The sequence below is a fragment of the Dipodascopsis tothii genome (assembly GCF_038497935.1).
Source record: "Dipodascopsis tothii strain CBS 759.85 unplaced genomic scaffold V1510scaffold_59, whole genome shotgun sequence".
NCBI classification, from domain to species: Eukaryota; Fungi; Ascomycota; class Lipomycetes; order Lipomycetales; family Lipomycetaceae; genus Neoaidaea; species Neoaidaea tothii.
The window spans coordinates 15740-33303 of record NW_027118043.1 but is presented as its reverse complement, the minus strand read 5'-3'; the positions used below and the strand labels follow the sequence as shown (position 1 = coordinate 33303).

General features: G+C 64.6%; 10 protein-coding genes across 10 annotated transcripts; 7 read left to right on the top strand and 3 right to left on the bottom strand.

Moving 5' to 3' along the window:
• Positions 1–243: 243 nt before the first annotated feature.
• On the top strand, positions 244–1645 carry V1510DRAFT_432461 (uncharacterized protein). Its single transcript, XM_066935498.1, has 2 exons — positions 244–398; positions 461–1645. Exons 1-2 carry the CDS (start codon positions 338–340, stop codon positions 1549–1551), a joined length of 1152 nt encoding a protein of 383 aa, XP_066786392.1. The 5' UTR covers positions 244–337; the 3' UTR covers positions 1552–1645.
• Positions 1646–1671: 26 nt separating this feature from the next.
• Positions 1672–2411, top strand: V1510DRAFT_424181 (ubiquitin-conjugating enzyme/RWD-like protein). The gene is made up of 5 exons (XM_066935057.1): positions 1672–1752; positions 1782–1955; positions 1987–2062; positions 2094–2215; positions 2246–2411. Exons 1-5 carry the CDS (start codon positions 1683–1685, stop codon positions 2302–2304), a joined length of 501 nt encoding a protein of 166 aa, XP_066786391.1. The 5' UTR covers positions 1672–1682; the 3' UTR covers positions 2305–2411.
• Positions 2254–4052, bottom strand: V1510DRAFT_446637 (iron-regulated transporter). The gene is made up of 2 exons (XM_066935729.1): positions 3655–4052; positions 2254–3623 (listed from the first exon to the last, which is right to left on the bottom strand). Exons 1-2 carry the CDS (start codon positions 3908–3910, stop codon positions 2329–2331), a joined length of 1551 nt encoding a protein of 516 aa, XP_066786390.1. The 5' UTR covers positions 3911–4052; the 3' UTR covers positions 2254–2328.
• A 262-nt stretch (positions 4053–4314) lies between these two features.
• Positions 4315–6514, top strand: V1510DRAFT_384169 (uncharacterized protein). The gene is made up of 3 exons (XM_066931693.1): positions 4315–4514; positions 4562–4753; positions 4786–6514. Exons 2-3 carry the CDS (start codon positions 4564–4566, stop codon positions 6480–6482), a joined length of 1887 nt encoding a protein of 628 aa, XP_066786389.1. The 5' UTR covers positions 4315–4514; positions 4562–4563; the 3' UTR covers positions 6483–6514.
• Positions 6515–6935: 421 nt separating this feature from the next.
• V1510DRAFT_449851 (kinase-like domain-containing protein) lies at positions 6936–9673 on the top strand. Its single transcript, XM_066935802.1, has 2 exons — positions 6936–8914; positions 9092–9673. Exons 1-2 carry the CDS (start codon positions 7125–7127, stop codon positions 9579–9581), a joined length of 2280 nt encoding a protein of 759 aa, XP_066786388.1. The 5' UTR covers positions 6936–7124; the 3' UTR covers positions 9582–9673.
• On the bottom strand, positions 9421–10590 carry V1510DRAFT_424171 (Snf7-domain-containing protein). Its single transcript, XM_066935056.1, has 2 exons — positions 10445–10590; positions 9421–10260 (listed from the first exon to the last, which is right to left on the bottom strand). Exons 1-2 carry the CDS (start codon positions 10490–10492, stop codon positions 9661–9663), a joined length of 648 nt encoding a protein of 215 aa, XP_066786387.1. The 5' UTR covers positions 10493–10590; the 3' UTR covers positions 9421–9660.
• A 574-nt stretch (positions 10591–11164) lies between these two features.
• Positions 11165–11957, top strand: V1510DRAFT_424167 (casein kinase substrate phosphoprotein PP28-domain-containing protein; the record flags this gene model as incomplete). Its single annotated transcript, XM_066935055.1, has 3 exons — positions 11165–11196; positions 11351–11482; positions 11529–11957. Coding segments are annotated over exons 2-3 (488 nt in total), but the record flags the coding sequence as incomplete, so codon positions are not given.
• Positions 11936–13528, bottom strand: V1510DRAFT_405381 (uncharacterized protein; the record flags this gene model as incomplete). The annotated part of the gene is made up of 1 exon (XM_066932333.1): positions 11936–13528. One exon carries the CDS (start codon positions 13526–13528, stop codon positions 11936–11938), a length of 1593 nt encoding a protein of 530 aa, XP_066786385.1.
• An 839-nt stretch (positions 13529–14367) lies between these two features.
• Positions 14368–16392, top strand: V1510DRAFT_384162 (GatB/GatE catalytic domain-containing protein). Its single transcript, XM_066931692.1, has 6 exons — positions 14368–14654; positions 14790–14866; positions 14903–15044; positions 15082–15632; positions 15671–15980; positions 16018–16392. The coding sequence occupies exons 1-6, from the start codon at positions 14522–14524 to the stop codon at positions 16302–16304; spliced, it is 1500 nt and encodes a 499-aa protein (XP_066786384.1). The 5' UTR covers positions 14368–14521; the 3' UTR covers positions 16305–16392.
• A 781-nt stretch (positions 16393–17173) lies between these two features.
• V1510DRAFT_371105 (ribosomal protein L40e) lies at positions 17174–17332 on the top strand (the record flags this gene model as incomplete). The annotated part of the gene is made up of 1 exon (XM_066931469.1): positions 17174–17332. A coding segment is annotated over one exon (159 nt), but the record flags the coding sequence as incomplete, so codon positions are not given.
• Positions 17333–17564: the final 232 nt, after the last annotated feature.

The window sequence follows — 17564 nt, the reverse complement described above, 5'->3', positions numbered from 1 at the left end:
GCGGCGGCGCCCCCCCCCCCCCCCCCCCCCCCCCCCGCCCCCCCCCCCCCCGCCGGAGGCTCGTCCGCACACAGACAAACGAGCCTCCGGCGGCGACTCCGTCGAGGGTGGCTGCCCTGCGGGCAGGGGCAAACCGCGCTCGAGAGAAGGGCCTGGGGTCCGTGCGGCTATATGCCGCACGCGGTGCGGCTCCTGCCGAAGGCAGCCACCCTCGACGGAGTCGCCGCCGGAGGCTCGGAGCCACCCGCGCGCCGCAGTGGCGCGTGTGACAGCCGCATAGCGTGCGGCGCTAAACGCGACGCGCCGCACAGTGTGCGGCTGCACCCCGCCTCTCCCCATGGCCGATCTGCTCGAGCAGACCCGCGCAGCGCTCCACGACGAGCTCGCGCTCTTTGATGGTACGGATGCCTGGAGCGCGCTGACGCAGCTCTGCCCGGAGACCTGGTTGCGCGCGCCGCAGCGGTCGCCGGCGGCGCGGAGGACGGCGACTTGGCTGGGGCCGTGCTGCCGCTGATCCGGCAGGACCAGGAGCGGGCGGTGCTGGTGGCCGCGCTGCGGCTGTACGCGGCCGCGTGCCTGGTCGAGAGCTGCCAGCTGGTGCGCGCCGGGCGGCCGTGGCCCGAGGCCGTGCACGCGATCGACCGCGGGCTGATCCGCGCGGGCGTCGCGCTGCGGGCGCGCATGCGCCAGCTGGCAGACCAGATGCTGGCGGCGCTGGCGCCAGCGGCGCCGCCGCAGCGCGCGCAGGTGCTGCTGGCGTCCGCGGACGCCGGCGCGCCGCCCGCCCGCCCCGTGCCGGTGCTGCGCGACCCCGACGCGGTCAGCCTGACTGAGTATCTGGCGGCGCCGCCGGCCGGCGCAGACGCGCGCGGGCTCGCCCCGGTGCATCTCACGGCCGTCGCCGCGCACTGGCCGGCGCTGGCCCGGTGGAACTCGGTCGCGTACCTCCTCGGCCAGACGCACGCCGGCGAGCGGCTCGTGCCGGTCGAGATCGGCCGCAGCTACGTGGCCGCGCAGTGGTCGCAGGACCTGGTGCCGATGCGCGTGCTGCTGGACCGCATCGCCGCCGGCGAGACCGTGTATCTCGCCCAGCACAACCTGTTCCACCAGGTGCCGGCGCTGCACGCGGACGTGCTGATGCCCGACTGCGTGTACACGGACCTCCCGGGCAAGCCCGACGAGACCGCCGTGGTCAGCAACTGCTGGCTCGGCGCCGCCGGCACCGTCTCGCCGCTGCACTACGACGAGCACGACAACGTGCTGGTGCAGGTCGTCGGCTGCAAGCTCGTGCGGCTGTACGCGCCGGGCCCGGCCGGGCTCTACGGCGACGGCACCGCGGTCGCCGGCAACACGTGCGGCGTCGACGTCGACGCCGGCTCCGGCAGCACCGCCGCGGCCGCGGCCTACCGCGCCCGCCACGCCGGCTTCCGCTGGCACGACGGCTACGTCGAGTGCGTGCTGCGGCCCGGCGACGGGCTCTTCATCCCGGCCGGGTGGTGGCACTACGTGCGGGCGCTTACGGCTAGCTTCAGCGTCAACTACTGGTTCTAGAAAGGCCGACCGTAGTCGCGTGACGCGCGCCGCACGGCGTGCGGCGGGGCCCGCTGTCAAGCGGCGGGTTACCCGGCGCGCGCATGTCCCAAACCTCAACGGCCGGCCTCCCTGCCTCGCAACCAACCACCATGGCCTCCAAAGCGTCCGAGGCGATCCTGCGCCGGCAGCTCCGGGACATCTCGCGCAACGGCATCCCAGGTACGTCGGGCGCGGGCGCGCTGACGCAGGCATCTCGGCCGGGCTGATCGACGACAACATCTACCGGTGGGAGGTCCTGCTGGTCGGCCCCGACGACACGCTCTACGAGGGCGGGTTCTTCAAGGCGCAGCTCACGTTCCCCGAGGAGTACCCGTTGCTGCCGCCCAAGATGAAGTTCGACACGCCCATGTGGCACCCCAACGGTAGGTGCGCGCGGCGCGGGGCTGACGGCAGTGTACACGGACGGCAACGTCTGCATCAGCATCCTGCATCCCCCCGGGGACGACAAGTACGGCTACGAGGACGCGGGGTGAGTGGGCGCGGGAGCGCGCTGACGGCAGCGAGCGCTGGCTGCCGGTGCACAACGCCGAGACGATCCTGCTGAGCGTGATCGCGATGCTGTCGTCGCCGAACCCGGACTCGCCGGCCAACATCGACGCGGCGCGCGAGCTGCGCGAGGACTGTAAGTGGCGGCGGGGGCGCGCTGACGCAGACCCGACGTTCAAGAAGAAGGTGCGGCGGCTGGTGCGGGACAGCGCCGAGATGCTGTGAATGTATTTACGAACATGCTAGCGATTACGAGTGCTGCTCGAGCGCGGCCGCGCGGACGGGCGCGACGTCGTCGTCGTCGAGCGCGAGCTGGATGCGGCCCTCGCGGCGCCAGAACGCGAGCGCGGCCGGCAGGGAGAGCCGGACGCCGGCGTGGGCGCGGACCATGTAGACGCCGTAGAAGACGTTGGCCGAGAAGACGGCGGCGGTCGAGAGCGTGGCGGGGACGAAGAACGTGTCGGCGGTGGAGAAGACGATGGTCGAGAGGAACGACAGCAGCTCGAAGAAGTTGAGGAACGACGACTCGACGGCGCGGAACTGGGCGCGGTGCTTGTCGGCGACGCTCTCCTGGATGACGAGCTGCGCGGCCAGGTCGAAGCCGCGGAGGCCGATGCGCGAGAAGATCACGGCGGTGACGGTCACGGCCGTGGCCGCCGCCACCTGGCTGCGCGGCGCGTCCAGCGGCACCGTCCAGAGGCACACGGACGCCACGGTCACGCACGCCAGCTCGAAGCCCACGAACCACGCGCCGGCCCTGGTGTAGCCGATGCGCTTCATCAGCCACGGCCCGGCGTACGTGGCCAGCATCTCGCACATGACCGAGAACGTGCGCATGACGCCGATCGTCGCCGACGAGTAGCCGCTGGCCAGCAGGAACGCCACGAACTGCCCGCCGAACGAGAGCACGGTGAAGTACAGCACCGCCAGCGCCAGCGACGCGCACACCGCCGGGTGGCCCAGGTAGAACGCCAGCGACGCCGGCACCGGCACGCACCCGCACGCCCGCGGCTTCTGCCACGCCGGCTCGTCCTCGTCGGCCAGGCCGATGCCGGCGGTCGAGCCCGCGTCGCTGCCCACGTCCTCGTCCGCCAGCTCGACCGTGTCCTCGAGCGCGATCGGCCCCCGCAGCGTCTTGGGCACCTGCAGCTCCGGCACCGACCCGTACACGTTCGCGATCGCGTAGTACTCGGCGAACAGCGACACAAAGTTGACCACGATCAGCAGCCAGATGCTGACCTTCACCGTCAGCCCGATCAGCAGCGCGATCACCAGCGGGCCCATCATCTTGCAGAACAGGTCGATCCGCCGCATGAGCGAGTTCAGGTGCATCAGGTTGGCCGTGCTGCCCCCGGCGATCACCACCACCCAGTCGTTCTCGACCGCGACCTGGTTCGCGATCGCGCTCAGCTTCTCGCCGCACGCAAACACCACCAGCCCGGCCATGTACGCGACCTGGACGCCCATCGGCCGCCCGGGCATGCCCAGCGTGGCCATCACCAGGAAGAGCACGCCCGAGAGCACCGCGGCCACGCGCTGCCAGACTGCCGTCAGCGCCGCCTTGCGCCCACTTACTGATCGTGTCGCGGATCACCGGCAGCCGGTCGTGCCGGTCGATGTACTTGCCGACCGCCGGCGACAGCACAATTGCCGCCAGCGCGCGGGCCAGCGCGTACACCGAGAGCGGGACCATGGTCCCCGGAAAGATGAGCGCCAGAAACAGCGTCGCCGAGAACTCAAACACGCGCGAGTTCCATGTGGACAGAAAGTGCGAGATCTGCAGCAGGTTCACGGTCTTCACCGGCAGCGTTACTTGCTCGTTGCCAGACATGGCCGCTCGATCTGGGCCTGGAGGGGTCTGTGGCCGGTCGATGGTCAGAGCGCGTCCTTATTTATGCTTCTGCGCCCACCTTGGAGGCGTCAGGTACCTTGCAGAAGCCGGCGCTTGCAGCGGAGTGGCCTGATCCTTTGCGGCGTCGGTACGAGGCTTGGCTTGTGCGACCCGAGCACGGTCACCCTGCCGAGATGCGCTGCATGCGGGATAGCCTTTGGCGATATGGCCAAGGCGTCACCCCGCCACGTGCGGGCGGGCGGCTGTGCGCCGGCGTCACCGAGCGCCGCCTGGCTGCCATTGTGGCGCCGCGGCGGGCGCGTCACCCCCGGCGCGCTCGGTCACGCGATGGCCGCGAGCAATTATGCGGGGTCACCCGGCGCGTTTTCGGTGACCCCGCCGCCCGGTACCGTGCCCGGCCGCCTGCTGGGCGGTACCCGCCCGCGGCCGCACAGTGGCTGCACCAGACCTGCGCCGTGCCTTTCCATCTTCGCTGCGAAGCAACAACTGGGTTTCCTCCACGACACCATCGTCCTCCCGCGACGGATTCGCTCCATCAGCCATCGCCGCGGCCTTGCTTTGACGACGCGTATCTGCTAGACTGGTGGGTGACAGCAATTGCCGCTGGGGCGCGAGCCCTGCTGACCGCAGACATGTGGGCTTCCAAGGCCATGCGACTGCTGGTCGCCGCTCTGGTGGCCAGCGCGGTCCAGGCGTTCTACCTGCCCGGCGTGGCGCCGACGGACTACGAGGAGTCGGATCCCGTGCCGCTGCTGGTCAACCGGCTGACGCCGGTGCTGGGCCCCGAGGACCAGCAGCTCAAGAGCGTGATTCCGTACGACTGTAAGTGGGCGCGGCGGGCGCGCTGACGCCAGACTACCATCCGGCGTTCCACTTCTGCCAGCCCAGCCAGGGCCCGGCCAAGCAGCCCGAATCGCTCGGGTCGATCCTGTTTGGCGACCGGATCTTCAATTCGCCGTTCGACATCCGCATGCTGCGCAACGAGACGTGCAAGACGCTGTGCACGCAGACGTTTGAGCCGCGCGCGTCCAAGTTCGTCAACCGGCGCATCAAGCAGAACTACGCCATGAACTGGCTGATCGACGGGCTGCCGGCGGCGCGCGTCAAGTACGACGAGCGCACCGAGAGCAAGTTCTACTCGGTCGGGTTCGAGCTGGGCACGGTCGAGAACGACAACGTGCCGTTCTTCAGCAACCACTACGACATCTTCATCGAGTACCACCGCACGCGGACCAACAAGTACCGCGTCGTCGGCGTGGTCGTGCAGCCGGCGTCGATCAAGACGACCGCGGACGGCAACGGCCAGGTCGAGACCTGCGACGTGGCGGACAAGCTCCAGCTCAGCCGCGAGATCAACACGGACGTCGCGTTCACGTACTCGGTGTACTGGACGCCGTCCGCGACCGCGTGGGCGACGCGCTGGGACAAGTACCTGCACGTCTACGACCCCAAGATCCACTGGTTCTCGCTCATCAACTCGTCCATCATCGTGCTGTTCCTGACGGGCATGGTCGGCATGATTCTGCTGCGCACGCTGCACAAGGACATCTCGCGGTACAACCAGCTCGACCTGAACGACGACGTGCAGGAGGACTCGGGCTGGAAGCTCGTCCACGGCGACGTGTTCCGCACCCCGCGCCTGCCGCTCGCACTCGCCGTCGTGCTGGGCTCGGGCGCCCAGCTCTTCTTCATGGCCGGCGCCACCATCATCTTCGCGCTGCTCGGCTTCCTGTCGCCCTCCAACCGCGGCTCGCTGGCCACCATGATGATCATTCTCTACACGCTCTTTGGCTCCGTCGGCGGCTACGTCTCGGCCCGCGCGTACAAGACCATGGGCGGCGACAAGTGGAAGCTCAACGTGGTGCTGACGCCGGTGGTCGTCCCCGGCGTGGTCTTTGCCATCTTCATCTTCCTCAACTTCTTCCTGATCGCGTCCGAGTCGTCCGGCGCGGTCCCGGTGGGCACCATGATCGCGCTCGTGGCCATCTGGTTCGTCATCTCGGTCCCGCTCTCGGCCGGCGGCTCGTACCTCGGCTTCAAGGCCCCGGCCCTCGAGGCCCCGGTCCGCACCAACCAGATCCCGCGCCAGATCCCCGACCAGCCCATGTACCTGCGCTGGGTGCCGAGCATGTTCCTGGCCGGCGTCCTGCCGTTTGGCGCCATCTTCGTCGAGCTCTACTTCATCATGAACTCGATCTGGTTCCACAAGGTCTACTACATGTTCGGCTTCCTCTTCATCTGCTACGGCCTGACCATCATGACCTGCGGCACCGTCACCATCCTCATGGTCTACTTCCTGCTGTGCTCCGAGAACTACCACTGGCAGTGGCGCGCGTTCTTCACCGCGGGCTCGTGCTCGGTCTACGTGTTTTTCCACGCGCTGCTGTACTGGGCCTCGAAGCTGTCCCTGGGCGGCGTGGTCTCGAACGTGCTCTACCTGGGCTACTCGCTGCTCCTGAGCTTTGTGTTCTTCATCCTGACGGGCACCATTGGCTTTTTCTCGACCTACTTCTTTGTCCGCAAGGTCTACTCGGCGATCAAGATCGACTGAGCACTGTATCTATAAAAGTACTGTTTGACGGATCGCGCACAAGTGTGGCGACGGCGTGCGCACGGCCGCGGCTGCGCGCCGCACGCCGTGCGGCGCGCACCGTGCGGCGCCTCGGGGCCGTGGCCCGGCCTAGCCCGAACGGTCGCTCCGGCCGGAAAAACCATGTAGCGGGGTTGGCAGGCGTCAGCCGAACAGTGGCACGCGCATGGCGCAGCGCGCAGGCGCGCGCGCCCCGCCCGAGGCCAGCGCGGCCGGACGGGGCGCCCGCGGCGACGCCCCGGCGCGCGGCTCCGGCCGCGACCCCGCGGCCGCCCCGGGCGCGCCCCTGGGCTGCCCGCCGCCGAGCCGCCGCCGCCCAGCCACAGTCCGCAGCCACAGCACCGCCGCGCGTGGCGCAGAGGCAGCCCCCGGGAACTTCCTTATCGGGCGTCGCGTGGCTCACCGTGCTGACCACACCGACGGCATAAAGACGCCGCACGGCGCCCCGAACAGCCAGCACGGCACCTACCACGCGGCGGCAGGAACCAGGCACCGACAAAGAACCCGCCGGCGTGGGTACCAGCCGGCTGGGTGCCGAACAAAGACCGCCCACGGCCTAAAACCCCGGACGCGCCCAAACCAGCGGAATCGACCACACCCGCGATGGACGGGCGACGCAAGAACGTGCCTGCGCGGATCGTGATTGCGGACCTGTACCCGCCCGGGACCAGCGAGAGCACGTTTTCGACGTCGTCGGCGCATCTGACGCTCGGCATCGGCGACGGCGATGGCAGTTCGCGGCCGAGCTCGGTGCCGCCCGAGGCCGAAATGCGCACGGAATGGCTCGGGTCGGCGCCGGTGAGCCGGCAGGGCAGCCAGACGAGCGCCGGCCCGCCGACGATCGTCGCGCAGCGGCCGGCCGCGTTCAAGTTCCGGTCGCTGGCGTCGCAGTTCCACTCGCCGACGCGGCACAACCGGCGGACCCAGGCCGGCCCCCGCGAGGTCAAAGAGACCCTCAACGCGAGCATCAGCCACCAGGACGGCGTCCGCGTGCTCAACCAGTACGCGCTCATGGAGCAGGTCGGCCACGGCTCGTACGGCGCGGTCAGCCGCGCCCGCGACATGGACACCAATGCCACCTACGCCGTCAAGGAGTTCTCCAAGCAGCGGCTGCGCCGGCACAACCGCACCCAGCAGCGCGCGCGGGGGCTGGCCAGGGCGCGCGCGAACGTGCCGCGGCCGTCGCCGGCCGACCAGAAGGACGTGGACCTGATCCGGTCCGAGATCGCCAGCCTGAAGAAGCTCAACCACGTCAACGTGGCCAACCTGATCGAGGTCCTCGACAACCCGCACGAGGACTCGCTGTACATGGTGCTCGAGTGGTGCGGCAAGGGCGTCATCATGTCGGTGTCGATGGACCACGTCGCCGAGCCGTACGACGAGGAGCAGTGCCGGCTCTACTTCCGCGACCTGATCATGGGCATCGAGTACCTGCACGCCCAGGGCATCGTGCACCGCGACATCAAGCCCGACAACCTGCTGCTGAGCGACGACGACGTGCTCAAGATCGTCGACTTTGGCGTGTCGGAGATGTTTGAGAAAGACAACGACGCCATGGTCCGGGTCGCCGGCACGCCGCCGTACCTGGCGCCCGAGCTGTGCACGGTTCCGCAGGCCGAGTACTCGGGCCGGGCGGCCGACATCTGGGCCATGGGCGTCACGCTGTACTGCCTGCTCTTCGGCGAGCTGCCGTTCCGCGGCTCGAACCTGGTCGACCTCTACGCGTCGATTCGCCACGACGAGCTCGTCCTGCCCGACGAGGCGTCCCCGCAGCTCAAGGACCTGTTCCGGCGCATTCTCGACAAGGACTACCGCCGGCGCATCAAGATGCCCGAGCTGCGCCGGCACCCCTGGGTCACGCTCGAGGGCATCGACGAGCTGCTGCCCGAACACCAAAACACCGGCAGCCGGCTGCCGGAGGCCACCGAGGAGGAGCTGCGCACGGCCTTCAACGGCATCCAAGGCGTCTTTGACGTCGTGCGCGCGGCCAACCGCCTGCAGCGCCACCACACGGCGGGCTCGCCGCGGTACGAGCCGACTGCGTGGCTCTCGGACTCGTCGCCGAGCGGCGAGGCCACGCCGCAGGGCCCGGAGGAGTTCTACAAGAACAGCGTCATCATGTCGCTCAAGGTCTTCCACGCCGGCCTCAAGGTCCGGCTGGACAAGCTGAACCTGTACGAAGAGCTCGAGAGCGAGCGCCAGGCATCGGAGCGGCGCAAGTCCGAGACGGCGTCGGCGACGCTGCAAGACGCGCTGGTGACGCCGCGGCTGCCGTTCTCGCGCTCGCGCAGCCTGGACGTGTTTGACCGCATGGCCATGCCGACGCTGGCCGGTGCCGGCGCGATCGCCGAGCTGGACGAGGCCGCGCCGGACGAGACGGCGACGCGGCCGATGTAATCTATGCATTTTCCTGAGCGAGACGTAGTGAGCCGCACGGCGTGCGGCGTGCGCCGCACGCGGTGCGGCGCACAAAGAGGCCGGGTCGGCCGGAAACTGGCGCGCGCGCGCCGCGCCGCGCCGCACTTATGCCGCGCCCCCGGCCAATTTTTGCCCTGCCGACCTTCCGCCAGCTTCCCCGACCGCACACTTTCATCGCGACCCGCCAGCACGCAGGACGGCCCCGGACGTCGCAGACACCTTGCCCCTCACCCGCACGGACAATTGCCATCCCCCGACACCATGGCGTTCCAGTTTATGGAACTGCTCGCCGAGAAGTACTCGATGAAGGACTACTTCCTGATCTTCATCATCGTCTCCGGGTACCTGCTCTTCCGGCCACAGCTCGTCAAGCTCGGCGGCACGCTCCAGAAGCGCGGCCTGCGCCAGATGGAGGCCCGCGACAAGAAGGCGGCCGAGGAGGCGGCCGCCCGGGCCGCGTCGCAGCCCGAGCCGGACAACGACACGTTCGTGGCCGAGTCGTCCAAGCAGTCGTGGGGCCGGCACGCGCGGCGGCGGCAGACCGACAGCATCAAGAAGCTCGAGCGGGCCCTGGAGCGCAAGGCCGAGATGGAGCAGGAGGACGACAGCGACAAGGAGATCGAGGATCTGCTGGAGGATTAGCATGAAATGCATGTAGTATATAATCAACTGTAAACACCAAAGAGCGCAGCGTGCGCCGAAACGCCAGTAATGTACATGTCTAGTTCTGGAGCGCGCGCAGCCGCTCGCGCATGTCCTCGAGGTCGGCTTCTTCTTCCTCCTCCTCGGGCTCCTCGACGGGCGCGGCCTCGGGGACCTTGCCGGCCTTGCCGAGCTTGCCCCCGGTGACCTCGGTCAGGATGGCGTCGACCTCGGCGTCGGCCTCGGCCTCCTCGATGTCGTCGGCCTCCTCGTTGGCGTCGAGCACGTCCGAGACCATCTCGTCGATCACGCCGGCCTTCATGAGCTCCATCGACAGCTCGCGCATGGTCCCGGTCAGCTCCGGCAGCCGCACGAGCGCGTTGACGTCGCGCATGACCCCGGCCGAGGCCTTCATGCTGCCCTGGATCTTGCGCACGGCGAACGTCTCGTTCATCTGCATGCCCACCGACGCCAGCTGCGCCTTGGACTTGTGCAGCCGCGAGCGCTGCTGCCGCACCCGGTACAGCTCCTTGGCAAGGATCTTGGCCGACGACGTGTCGCCGCGGCGGGCCGACGCTTTGATCATCGACTTTGTCTTGTTCTCGAGCGACGACAGCGACGAAATCTGCCGGTCCATTTCCCGCTGGTTCTTGCGCAGCAGGCTGTTGCACTTGCGCATCTGCCGGTCAGCGAGGGCCAATCGATGCCGGCGCCGGCGGAGGCGCCCGCGCGGCGGCGGCGACGTCGCCGCCGGGCTCGCGCGAGCAGGCCCGCTCGCCATCCGGTCCGGCGGCCGCGCACCGATAAGCGCCGGGCGGCGGCCGCCGCGACGGCGCCCGGTGCGCCGGCTGGCTGCTGCTCACCTGCTCCTGGGGGTCCGGGCCCCAGATGGCCCGCTTGATCGTCTCCATCGTGTGCGGTGGGCTGTCGTCGGCGGTGAGAAGACGGACCGATACCGCACGGCGTGACACCTGTGCCTGCGCTCGCACAATGCCGACGGGCCGGGTAACCCTGCGGGGGCGTCCGATTAGCGCACCGCCGGCGCTGCGGCGGCTGGGCCCGGCTGGATGCGATAGCGTTGGCAAGGCAACGTGCGGTTGGCATGGCAACGAAGCCCGTGCGCGTGGTCTATCGTTGCCGTGGCAACAGCCCGCGTACCGCGGTGGTGGCAGACGCACCACAGACCGAGCAGCCGCGGCAACCGCAGTTGTCGTGGCAACGCGTGCGCGCAGTCGCTTAGTGCACACTGCGCCCACTCGCTTATGGGCGGCCGCCCACAGCCCACTGTGGCCGTCTCTACATCGAGCACGTTCGACAGAACATGTACAGCAATAACGTTACCGACCTTCCACATCGTACAGGGCAGAACAGCGGTATGAGGTTAATTATTGCAGATCACTCTGTCCTCCCTTTCCCCTCCAGTCGCTTATAGAGACAAGCGGTGCAGTGAATAGGAGGATAAAATACGAAGTTGAGAAAAAAAATCTCTAGCGCAGCAGACATTTATAGGCACGCGCCTAACCTCTAGGGTTAGGGTACGATTGGGCGTTCAACATAGAAAAAATTCTGGCGAAACAGCGCCGCATAATTAGTCATTTCATAGCGCTCAGCAAGTGTGAGTCAAGGCGCAGGCCGGGGCCGTGGGGCCGATGCGTGCCCGTGCACGCGTCGGCCCGTCCGGGTCTGCCTGTTGCCGGGCTCAGGTGGAGCCGTGCGGCATCTAAAACGGCCGCGGTCGCCGTCCGCTCTCGGATCAGCTAACAATGAAGAAGAAAATGCCACCGAGAGGAAAGGCTAGGAAGCCTGTGCGTGGAGGCGGCAAGCACTTCTCGCGCAGCGTGCGCGGCTTCGAGGGTGACAGCGAGCACGTCGCCCAGGAGGAGGAGGAAGAGCAGCTCGAGGTACGTCGGATCCCGCATATCGCCCACGGCCAGCGCTGATCTGCAGCCGGGCGAGCGCCGCCCGTCCGTGTCATCGTCCGAAGACGAGGACGACGAGGAAGCCAAGCCGGCCGCGCCGCCCGTCGAGGTCGCGAACCCGAACCGCGCGCCGGCGCGTCCCAGCGCCGACAGCGCCCCCCAGCAGCTCTCGCGTCGCGAGCGCGAGGCCATGCAGGCTGCCGCCGCCAAGGAGCGCTACTGGAAGCTGCATGCCGAGGGAAAGACCGACCAGGCGAAGGCCGATCTCGCGCGTCTGGCGCTGATCCGGAAGGAGCGTGAAGAGAAGGCCCAGCAGCGCAAGGCTGAGATGGAGGCCAAGGCCGAGCTCGCTGCCGCCAAGGCCAGCGACCGTCTGAAGGCTGGTCGTAGATGATCGCGCCGGGTGCTAAATGTATTGCTGTCATGACTACAATGCTAAAACTGTGATGATTGCTTGCGTCGCGTAGCATGTGCCTGCGTCTCGTGCACGTACTCGTCCACCTCGTCGGAAGTGGGCCACGTTGGGCCCATACGCTCGGCCATCTCCTCTAGGATCTCGCCGGACGGCGACCATACGATCAGACAGCACATTACGCGCTTGCTGGGCACGTACCGCAGCCGCTCCATCCACGGCAGCACGTCCAGGATCTCGTTGAACTGGTTGGTCTTGCCGAGAAACGTGATGTACTGCATCCACAGGGCCTCGTTCGGGTAGATTGTGCGCAGCGACCTCTCCAGACCCTCGCCCGGGTCCGCCCAGTCCTTGTAGATCTCGTACATGACCCGCGCGGCCGGCCGGCCGCCCCAAACGGCCTTTTTGTGGTGGCTGGCAGCGGTCATCATGAGCGACAGCGTCAGGTCGTTGGGCTCGAGCCCGCTGGCCAGCAGAGTCTGGTACGTGTCGTATGCACGCGACTGTCGGCTGAGCACGAGGTCTGCTTGCAGCAACTTGTTGTACACGGCCAAGATCTTTGGTCGCAGCAGATACACCAGCTGTCGGGCCTTGTTGACAGCCGTGCGCTTCTTGCGGTTGTCGCGCACGCAGCACTGGATGTAAGCCGGCAGCACCTTGGCGCCCACCTGGGCGCCGTACTGGTTCGTCGCCCGGCCAAGCAGCTCCCAGGCCTCGGATTCGGTCATGCCATGAATCAGCAGGCTCAAAATCTCGTCCGTCGGCTGGCAGTTGTCGGCCTTCATCTGGTCGAGCGTGCGCAGGGCCACGTGCCGTGTGAACCGGGAGTCTCTCGAGATCCGTCTGACCAGCGAGTGCCACAGATGGTGGTCCGCGGGTGAGTGCTCCCTGGTCTTGTCGAAGGTCTCAACTGCGGTCTCGGCATTCTCGCTCGTCATAACTTTTATGATCTCCTTCTGGAACCTGCGCGGCGGCATGAACACCATGGTCGAGTTCTTGCCAGGGTCGTCAAAGATCAGGTTCTTGATCGAGGCGTCTATGGGCTCCTCGCCATAGCCGTGCTCGTTCAGAAGATTCATGATCGCCCGGGCCTTTTCGGGCGAATGCAGACGCATGACCTGCGCGATGCCTCTGATCCCCTTTGGCTCAATATACAGGCCCCGTTTCATGAGATCTTCGACCAAGATCTGCTGCGCCTTCATAGCCGAGCTGTAGCTGTGCACAATCCGGTATTTGACGGGGCCCATCAGTCCGATCAGAGCCGAATACACCGGCGAAGATCGCAGACCGTCGTTCCCGCTCTCGACCATCATCGTCGACACCATCGGTAGCAGCTCGGGGTTGACCTGCGCGCTCCACCGGATCAGCCTCACAAGCACAATCATCTGGGTGACCACGTCCATGGCCGCGAAGTGGACTTTTGTGATGTCGAACAGGTCTACCAGCGTCCGCTTGCTGTACACCCTCTGGTTGAGCATGTACGCCAGCAGGAAGTTGGGCAGGTTGCGGCCTCTCGCGAGCGCAACAGCGGCCTCGACAGTATCTGCGCGTGCGCACTGCGCCCAGACGTCCACGTCCGACCGGTCAAACCTGTTTGCTTCCAGTTTCGCCAGCATTTTGGGCGTCAGCTCCTGTCCCCTCATGACAGCGACTGTAATGTCTTCGAGCGTGTTCTCGCGGCCCAGGTTGTTCCTTCGAAACTCGATAGGTATACTCTTGTCTGTGAGAAGACTGATGGGCCGTCTCAGGGCCCGGTGGGGCTTGCCGCCTGACTTTATCCGCTCGCTGTTGACAACATCTTGCAGCCGCTGTCGCTTCAGTTGACGCACTCTCAGCTCCGGCATCTTTGCAGCGGCAGCGCAGACATCGCCGCGACTGTCCCCGCCGACGGCGGCCTTGTTGGCGCTGCCGAATCCACTCTGGGATGGCTGAACGTTGTGAAGGCGCGAATCGGACTTAAATCCCCGTAACCAGCGACTGCTGCGGCCATCGGCTCTCTTCTCGGCCTTCGGACTCCATTTGCTGTACAGTGCGCCTCCGTTTGCGGCCATGCAGATCTCCCTGGACGTTCCAGCCTGAACTGTCGGTGTCTTAACGGCCCCGAGCGAGCGCAAACCCGAGCTGCCTCTGGCTGCACAGGCAGCCGCTCGCTCGGCAGAGCCAAACAGGCGTTCGCTCGGCCTCCTCAGCGGCAGCAGGAACATGTCGCTAGGTAGTGCGAGCCTCCGGCTGGCCACCGCAGACATGGCTGACGCTATCCGCAATTACCAGTACAAAATCAACGATGCAGGCATGTCCAAGCGTCCGCGCAGCTTTAGTTTCTCGTGTCCATACCGTCGCGCTGAACTGGCTGAATGTTCGTTTCACTAGGTTATCGACTTGACCAGAACGAGCCACAAGCTAGGTCGTGCGTAGGTCGATTCCGATATTTTTTCTCAGACGTGATGCTTTTGTAGGGCGATTAGTAGGTTCGGCCGGGGATAGTTCACAAAACCGTAAAATAAATATCGTGATCAGCATCTCGTACGCGCACTTTCCATTCCGAACGGTGCTCTGCGCTTCTGCATCCCATTACTTTCTCCAGAAAGCAATTCTAGGGCTGCAGGAGCATGTTCGGCGTGCGAGTGTTTCGTTCCGTGTGGAACGGAGGCCACAGTCGGGCATATTCGACGTCTTACGATCAGTTGATGTGCGGCCTGGAAATCCACGTACAGCTAGATACGACCAAAAAGCTGTTTTCAGGTGAGTGCGGCTGGGTTGAGCGGGCCGAGACGATGGCCTGTGGCACTGTCGATGCCTGTGAGAGACCGCCGTCGCCGAGGACGGTCTCTGGGCCTGCCAGATCAATCCGGTTCCTGGCAAAACTGACGCCTGCAGCCGCCCGGACAAGTTTTCATGCGCTACCAAACTCGCAGGTGTCCTACTATGACGCCGCTCTGCCAGGAACGCAGCCCGTGAGTGTATGCGCCGTCAATTGTCGCTGACAGTAGACCCTGAACAAGCACGCGCTGTATTTGGCTCTGAAGGCAGCCACTGCCCTTGACTGCGACATCCACGCCAGATCCGCCTGGGACCGGAAGCACTACTTCTACGGCGACCAGCCGGCGGGCTACCAGATTACGCAGCACTATCGTACGTCTGGCGTGATGTAGAGTCGATCTAACGACAGATCCGCTGGCCAACAACGGCCGTCTGCTGCTGCACAAGCACGATGGAGAACAGCAAGACGACGTCTCTGTGCGCATTGCCCAGATACAGATTGAGCAGGACACTGGAAAGTCGACTTACCCACCGGATTCGACGCTGGCCTTCATCGACCTGAACAGAACAAACCACCCGCTGATCGAGATCGTGACTGAGCCTGACATCTGCCACCCACGTACGGCCGGTGTCTTTGTCCGCAAGTTGCAGACCCTGCTCAAGCATCTGAAGGTGTCGACTGGCGAGCTGCAGTCTGGCGCCATGCGCGTCGACGTCAACGTGTCAGTCCGTGGCGGCAAGCGCTGCGAGATCAAGAATCTGGCCAGCATCAGAGACGTGACGCAGGCCATTGAGGTTGAATACAACAGGCAGTTGGCGGAGCTTGCTGCCGGACGGCCGGTCGAGTCAGAGACTCGCAGCTGGGATGGTCAAAACACTTGGCGGCTGCGCTCGAAGGAGACGACGTTGGAGTACAGATACATGCCCGATCCCGAGCTAGCTCCTATCATTCTCACGCCGGTAAGTTCACGGTCAGTCACGCTTTACTGACCGCACAGACGCTGCTCACCGAAGTCAAGAAGAGCCTACCCGAGTTGCCGGATGTGATTCTCGAGAAACTGATGTCGCCGCCGCATGACATCATACTCAAGGACGCCAGAACTCTGCTGTCGCGTGGCCTTGTGGAGTACTACATGGGCACATGCTCGCTTCTCCAGAGTGCCGGCGTAAGGCCAAAGATTGCTGCCAATTGGATTGCCAACGAGATTCTCGGTCTCGTTGAGGACACCGACAACTCGTTCACGCGCAAGCTCAGCCCTCAGACGCTGGCTGATGTTCTGGTGGCTCTGGACACCAAGGTCATCACGAGTGAGTCTCATTAGTGATAACAGTCTAACAATCGCAGAGGAAAACGCGAAGCTGCTGATCGAGGAGTACATCAACAACGGCGAAACCGACTCTGTGAACGACCTCATCGACCGCTACGATCTGCGAACAAACAACACTGCCCTAGAGTCTACGTGTTTAGAGGTGATTGGCAAATTCCCGAAGGAGGTCAACATGTTCGTGTCCGGAAAGAAGCCAAAGATCATCAACTTCTTAGTCGGCCAGGTAATGCGCCTCGAGTACGGCAAGTACGACGCCAAGACCACAGAAGCGTTGCTCATCGAGTTGATCAACAAGAGCAAATAGAGTGCTCGCGGCGCGCCATGCTACGAAATAGACAATGTAAATAGTAATAAAGCAAGTGCCGCGCGAATGAGGTCACATTTCTCCAAGCTGTATGTGAACGCCAACCTCACCAGAAGAGGTTAGGACTGGCTCCCTGTGAGACACGTCTGTGCAGGCTATCCGGCCGGCGCTGGTCGTTGGGAGTTCGCGCGATGGGCTGCCGAATGGCATTAGGGTTTCCTGTGTAGGGTTGAGATATTGGTGAGACTGCTTTTTTGTGTGTTGCCAAAACTTGTCATGGCATAATTACTGAGAGGGTAAGGGCAAAATTAGGCCGATTCGTGGATCGGTTTGTAGGATATTGGGCTTTTTTCAATTGCACTTCCGTCTCTTCGTTCTCTTTCTACATCTTCATATCATTTATAGGTACGTCTGACCACACATAGATTCAACCCATGCTTGATCGCTTGGTTGCTTCTATTGCTCGAGTCTACACAGAATCGGATTGCTAACGAATTTGCAGATAGTCAGAAACGATGCAGATGTCAGTATTTTTGTGCCAGAGTCTGTCGACGCGGACGACGGCATTGTTGGAGAAGTGATGCTAACCTAGGTGCAGTTTCGTGAAGACTCTCACCGGCAAGAGTATGTGACACCCGCGCGCTTCAGCTCATAGACATTTGCTAACGTTCGCAGCTATAACCCTCGAGGTTGAGTCGTCGGACACCATCGACAACGTCAAGTCCAAGATCCAGGACAAGGAGGGAATCCCCCCGGACCAGCAGCGTCTCATCTTCGCCGGCAAGCAGCTTGAGGATGGCCGCACCCTTTCGGACTACAACATCCAGAAGGAGTCGACCCTTCACCTCGTCCTGCGTCTGCGTGGTGGTATCATCGAGCCCTCGCTGAAGGCTCTGGCCTCCAAGTACAACTGCGAGAAGTCGATCTGCCGTATCTGCTACGCTCGCCTGCCCCCGCGTGCTACCAACTGCAGAAAGCGGAAGTGCGGACACTCTAACCAGCTCCGCCCCAAGAAGAAGTTGAAATAAACGATTCGTTGTCTGGTCTCGCAGGCTTCGTATCGCATACTTTTGGGCTGCTTGTATGTCTTCTTTACTCAGAGAAGAGGTGTCTTGTATGTTAGAAGTCGATAGTTTGTGATATCTGCAATGAGCATTATTACATCCACAATAATCTTGTTTATATGCAATCTACAAAAACTTTGGAACTAGTGTTGAGTCAAAGCGGCTGGAGATTGCTCAAGCTGATCGTAGAAGCAAT

What these genes read in the sequence shown, in the direction of transcription:
- V1510DRAFT_432461 (XM_066935498.1), top strand. Translation starts at nt 338, where the DNA reads ATGGCCGATCTGCTCGAGCAGACCCGCGCAGCGCTCCACGACGAGCTC. An exon ending in CGAGCTCGCGCTCTTTGATG is followed by an intron (nt 399 to 460) that starts GTACGGATGCCT and finishes CGCGCGCCGCAG; the next exon opens with CGGTCGCCGGCGGCGCGGAG.
- V1510DRAFT_424181 (XM_066935057.1), top strand. Translation starts at nt 1,683, where the DNA reads ATGGCCTCCAAAGCGTCCGAGGCGATCCTGCGCCGGCAGCTCCGGGAC. An exon ending in CTCGCGCAACGGCATCCCAG is followed by an intron (nt 1,753 to 1,781) that starts GTACGTCGGGCG and finishes GCGCTGACGCAG; the next exon opens with GCATCTCGGCCGGGCTGATC. An exon ending in GCGCGAGCTGCGCGAGGACT is followed by an intron (nt 2,216 to 2,245) that starts GTAAGTGGCGGC and finishes GCGCTGACGCAG; the next exon opens with ACCCGACGTTCAAGAAGAAG.
- V1510DRAFT_446637 (XM_066935729.1), bottom strand. Translation starts at nt 3,910, where the DNA reads ATGTCTGGCAACGAGCAAGTAACGCTGCCGGTGAAGACCGTGAACCTG. An exon ending in GGTGATCCGCGACACGATCA is followed by an intron (nt 3,624 to 3,654) that starts GTAAGTGGGCGC and finishes CGCTGACGGCAG; the next exon opens with TCTGGCAGCGCGTGGCCGCG.
- V1510DRAFT_384169 (XM_066931693.1), top strand. Translation starts at nt 4,564, where the DNA reads ATGTGGGCTTCCAAGGCCATGCGACTGCTGGTCGCCGCTCTGGTGGCC. An exon ending in GAGCGTGATTCCGTACGACT is followed by an intron (nt 4,754 to 4,785) that starts GTAAGTGGGCGC and finishes CGCTGACGCCAG; the next exon opens with ACTACCATCCGGCGTTCCAC.
- V1510DRAFT_449851 (XM_066935802.1), top strand. Translation starts at nt 7,125, where the DNA reads ATGGACGGGCGACGCAAGAACGTGCCTGCGCGGATCGTGATTGCGGAC. An exon ending in GAGACGGCGACGCGGCCGAT is followed by an intron (nt 8,915 to 9,091) that starts GTAATCTATGCA and finishes ACCTTCCGCCAG; the next exon opens with CTTCCCCGACCGCACACTTT.
- V1510DRAFT_424171 (XM_066935056.1), bottom strand. Translation starts at nt 10,492, where the DNA reads ATGGAGACGATCAAGCGGGCCATCTGGGGCCCGGACCCCCAGGAGCAG. An exon ending in GCCCGGACCCCCAGGAGCAG is followed by an intron (nt 10,261 to 10,444) that starts GTGAGCAGCAGC and finishes GCTGACCGGCAG; the next exon opens with ATGCGCAAGTGCAACAGCCT.
- V1510DRAFT_384162 (XM_066931692.1), top strand. Translation starts at nt 14,522, where the DNA reads ATGTTCGGCGTGCGAGTGTTTCGTTCCGTGTGGAACGGAGGCCACAGT. An exon ending in GACCAAAAAGCTGTTTTCAG is followed by an intron (nt 14,655 to 14,789) that starts GTGAGTGCGGCT and finishes TGACGCCTGCAG; the next exon opens with CCGCCCGGACAAGTTTTCAT. An exon ending in CTCTGCCAGGAACGCAGCCC is followed by an intron (nt 14,867 to 14,902) that starts GTGAGTGTATGC and finishes CGCTGACAGTAG; the next exon opens with ACCCTGAACAAGCACGCGCT.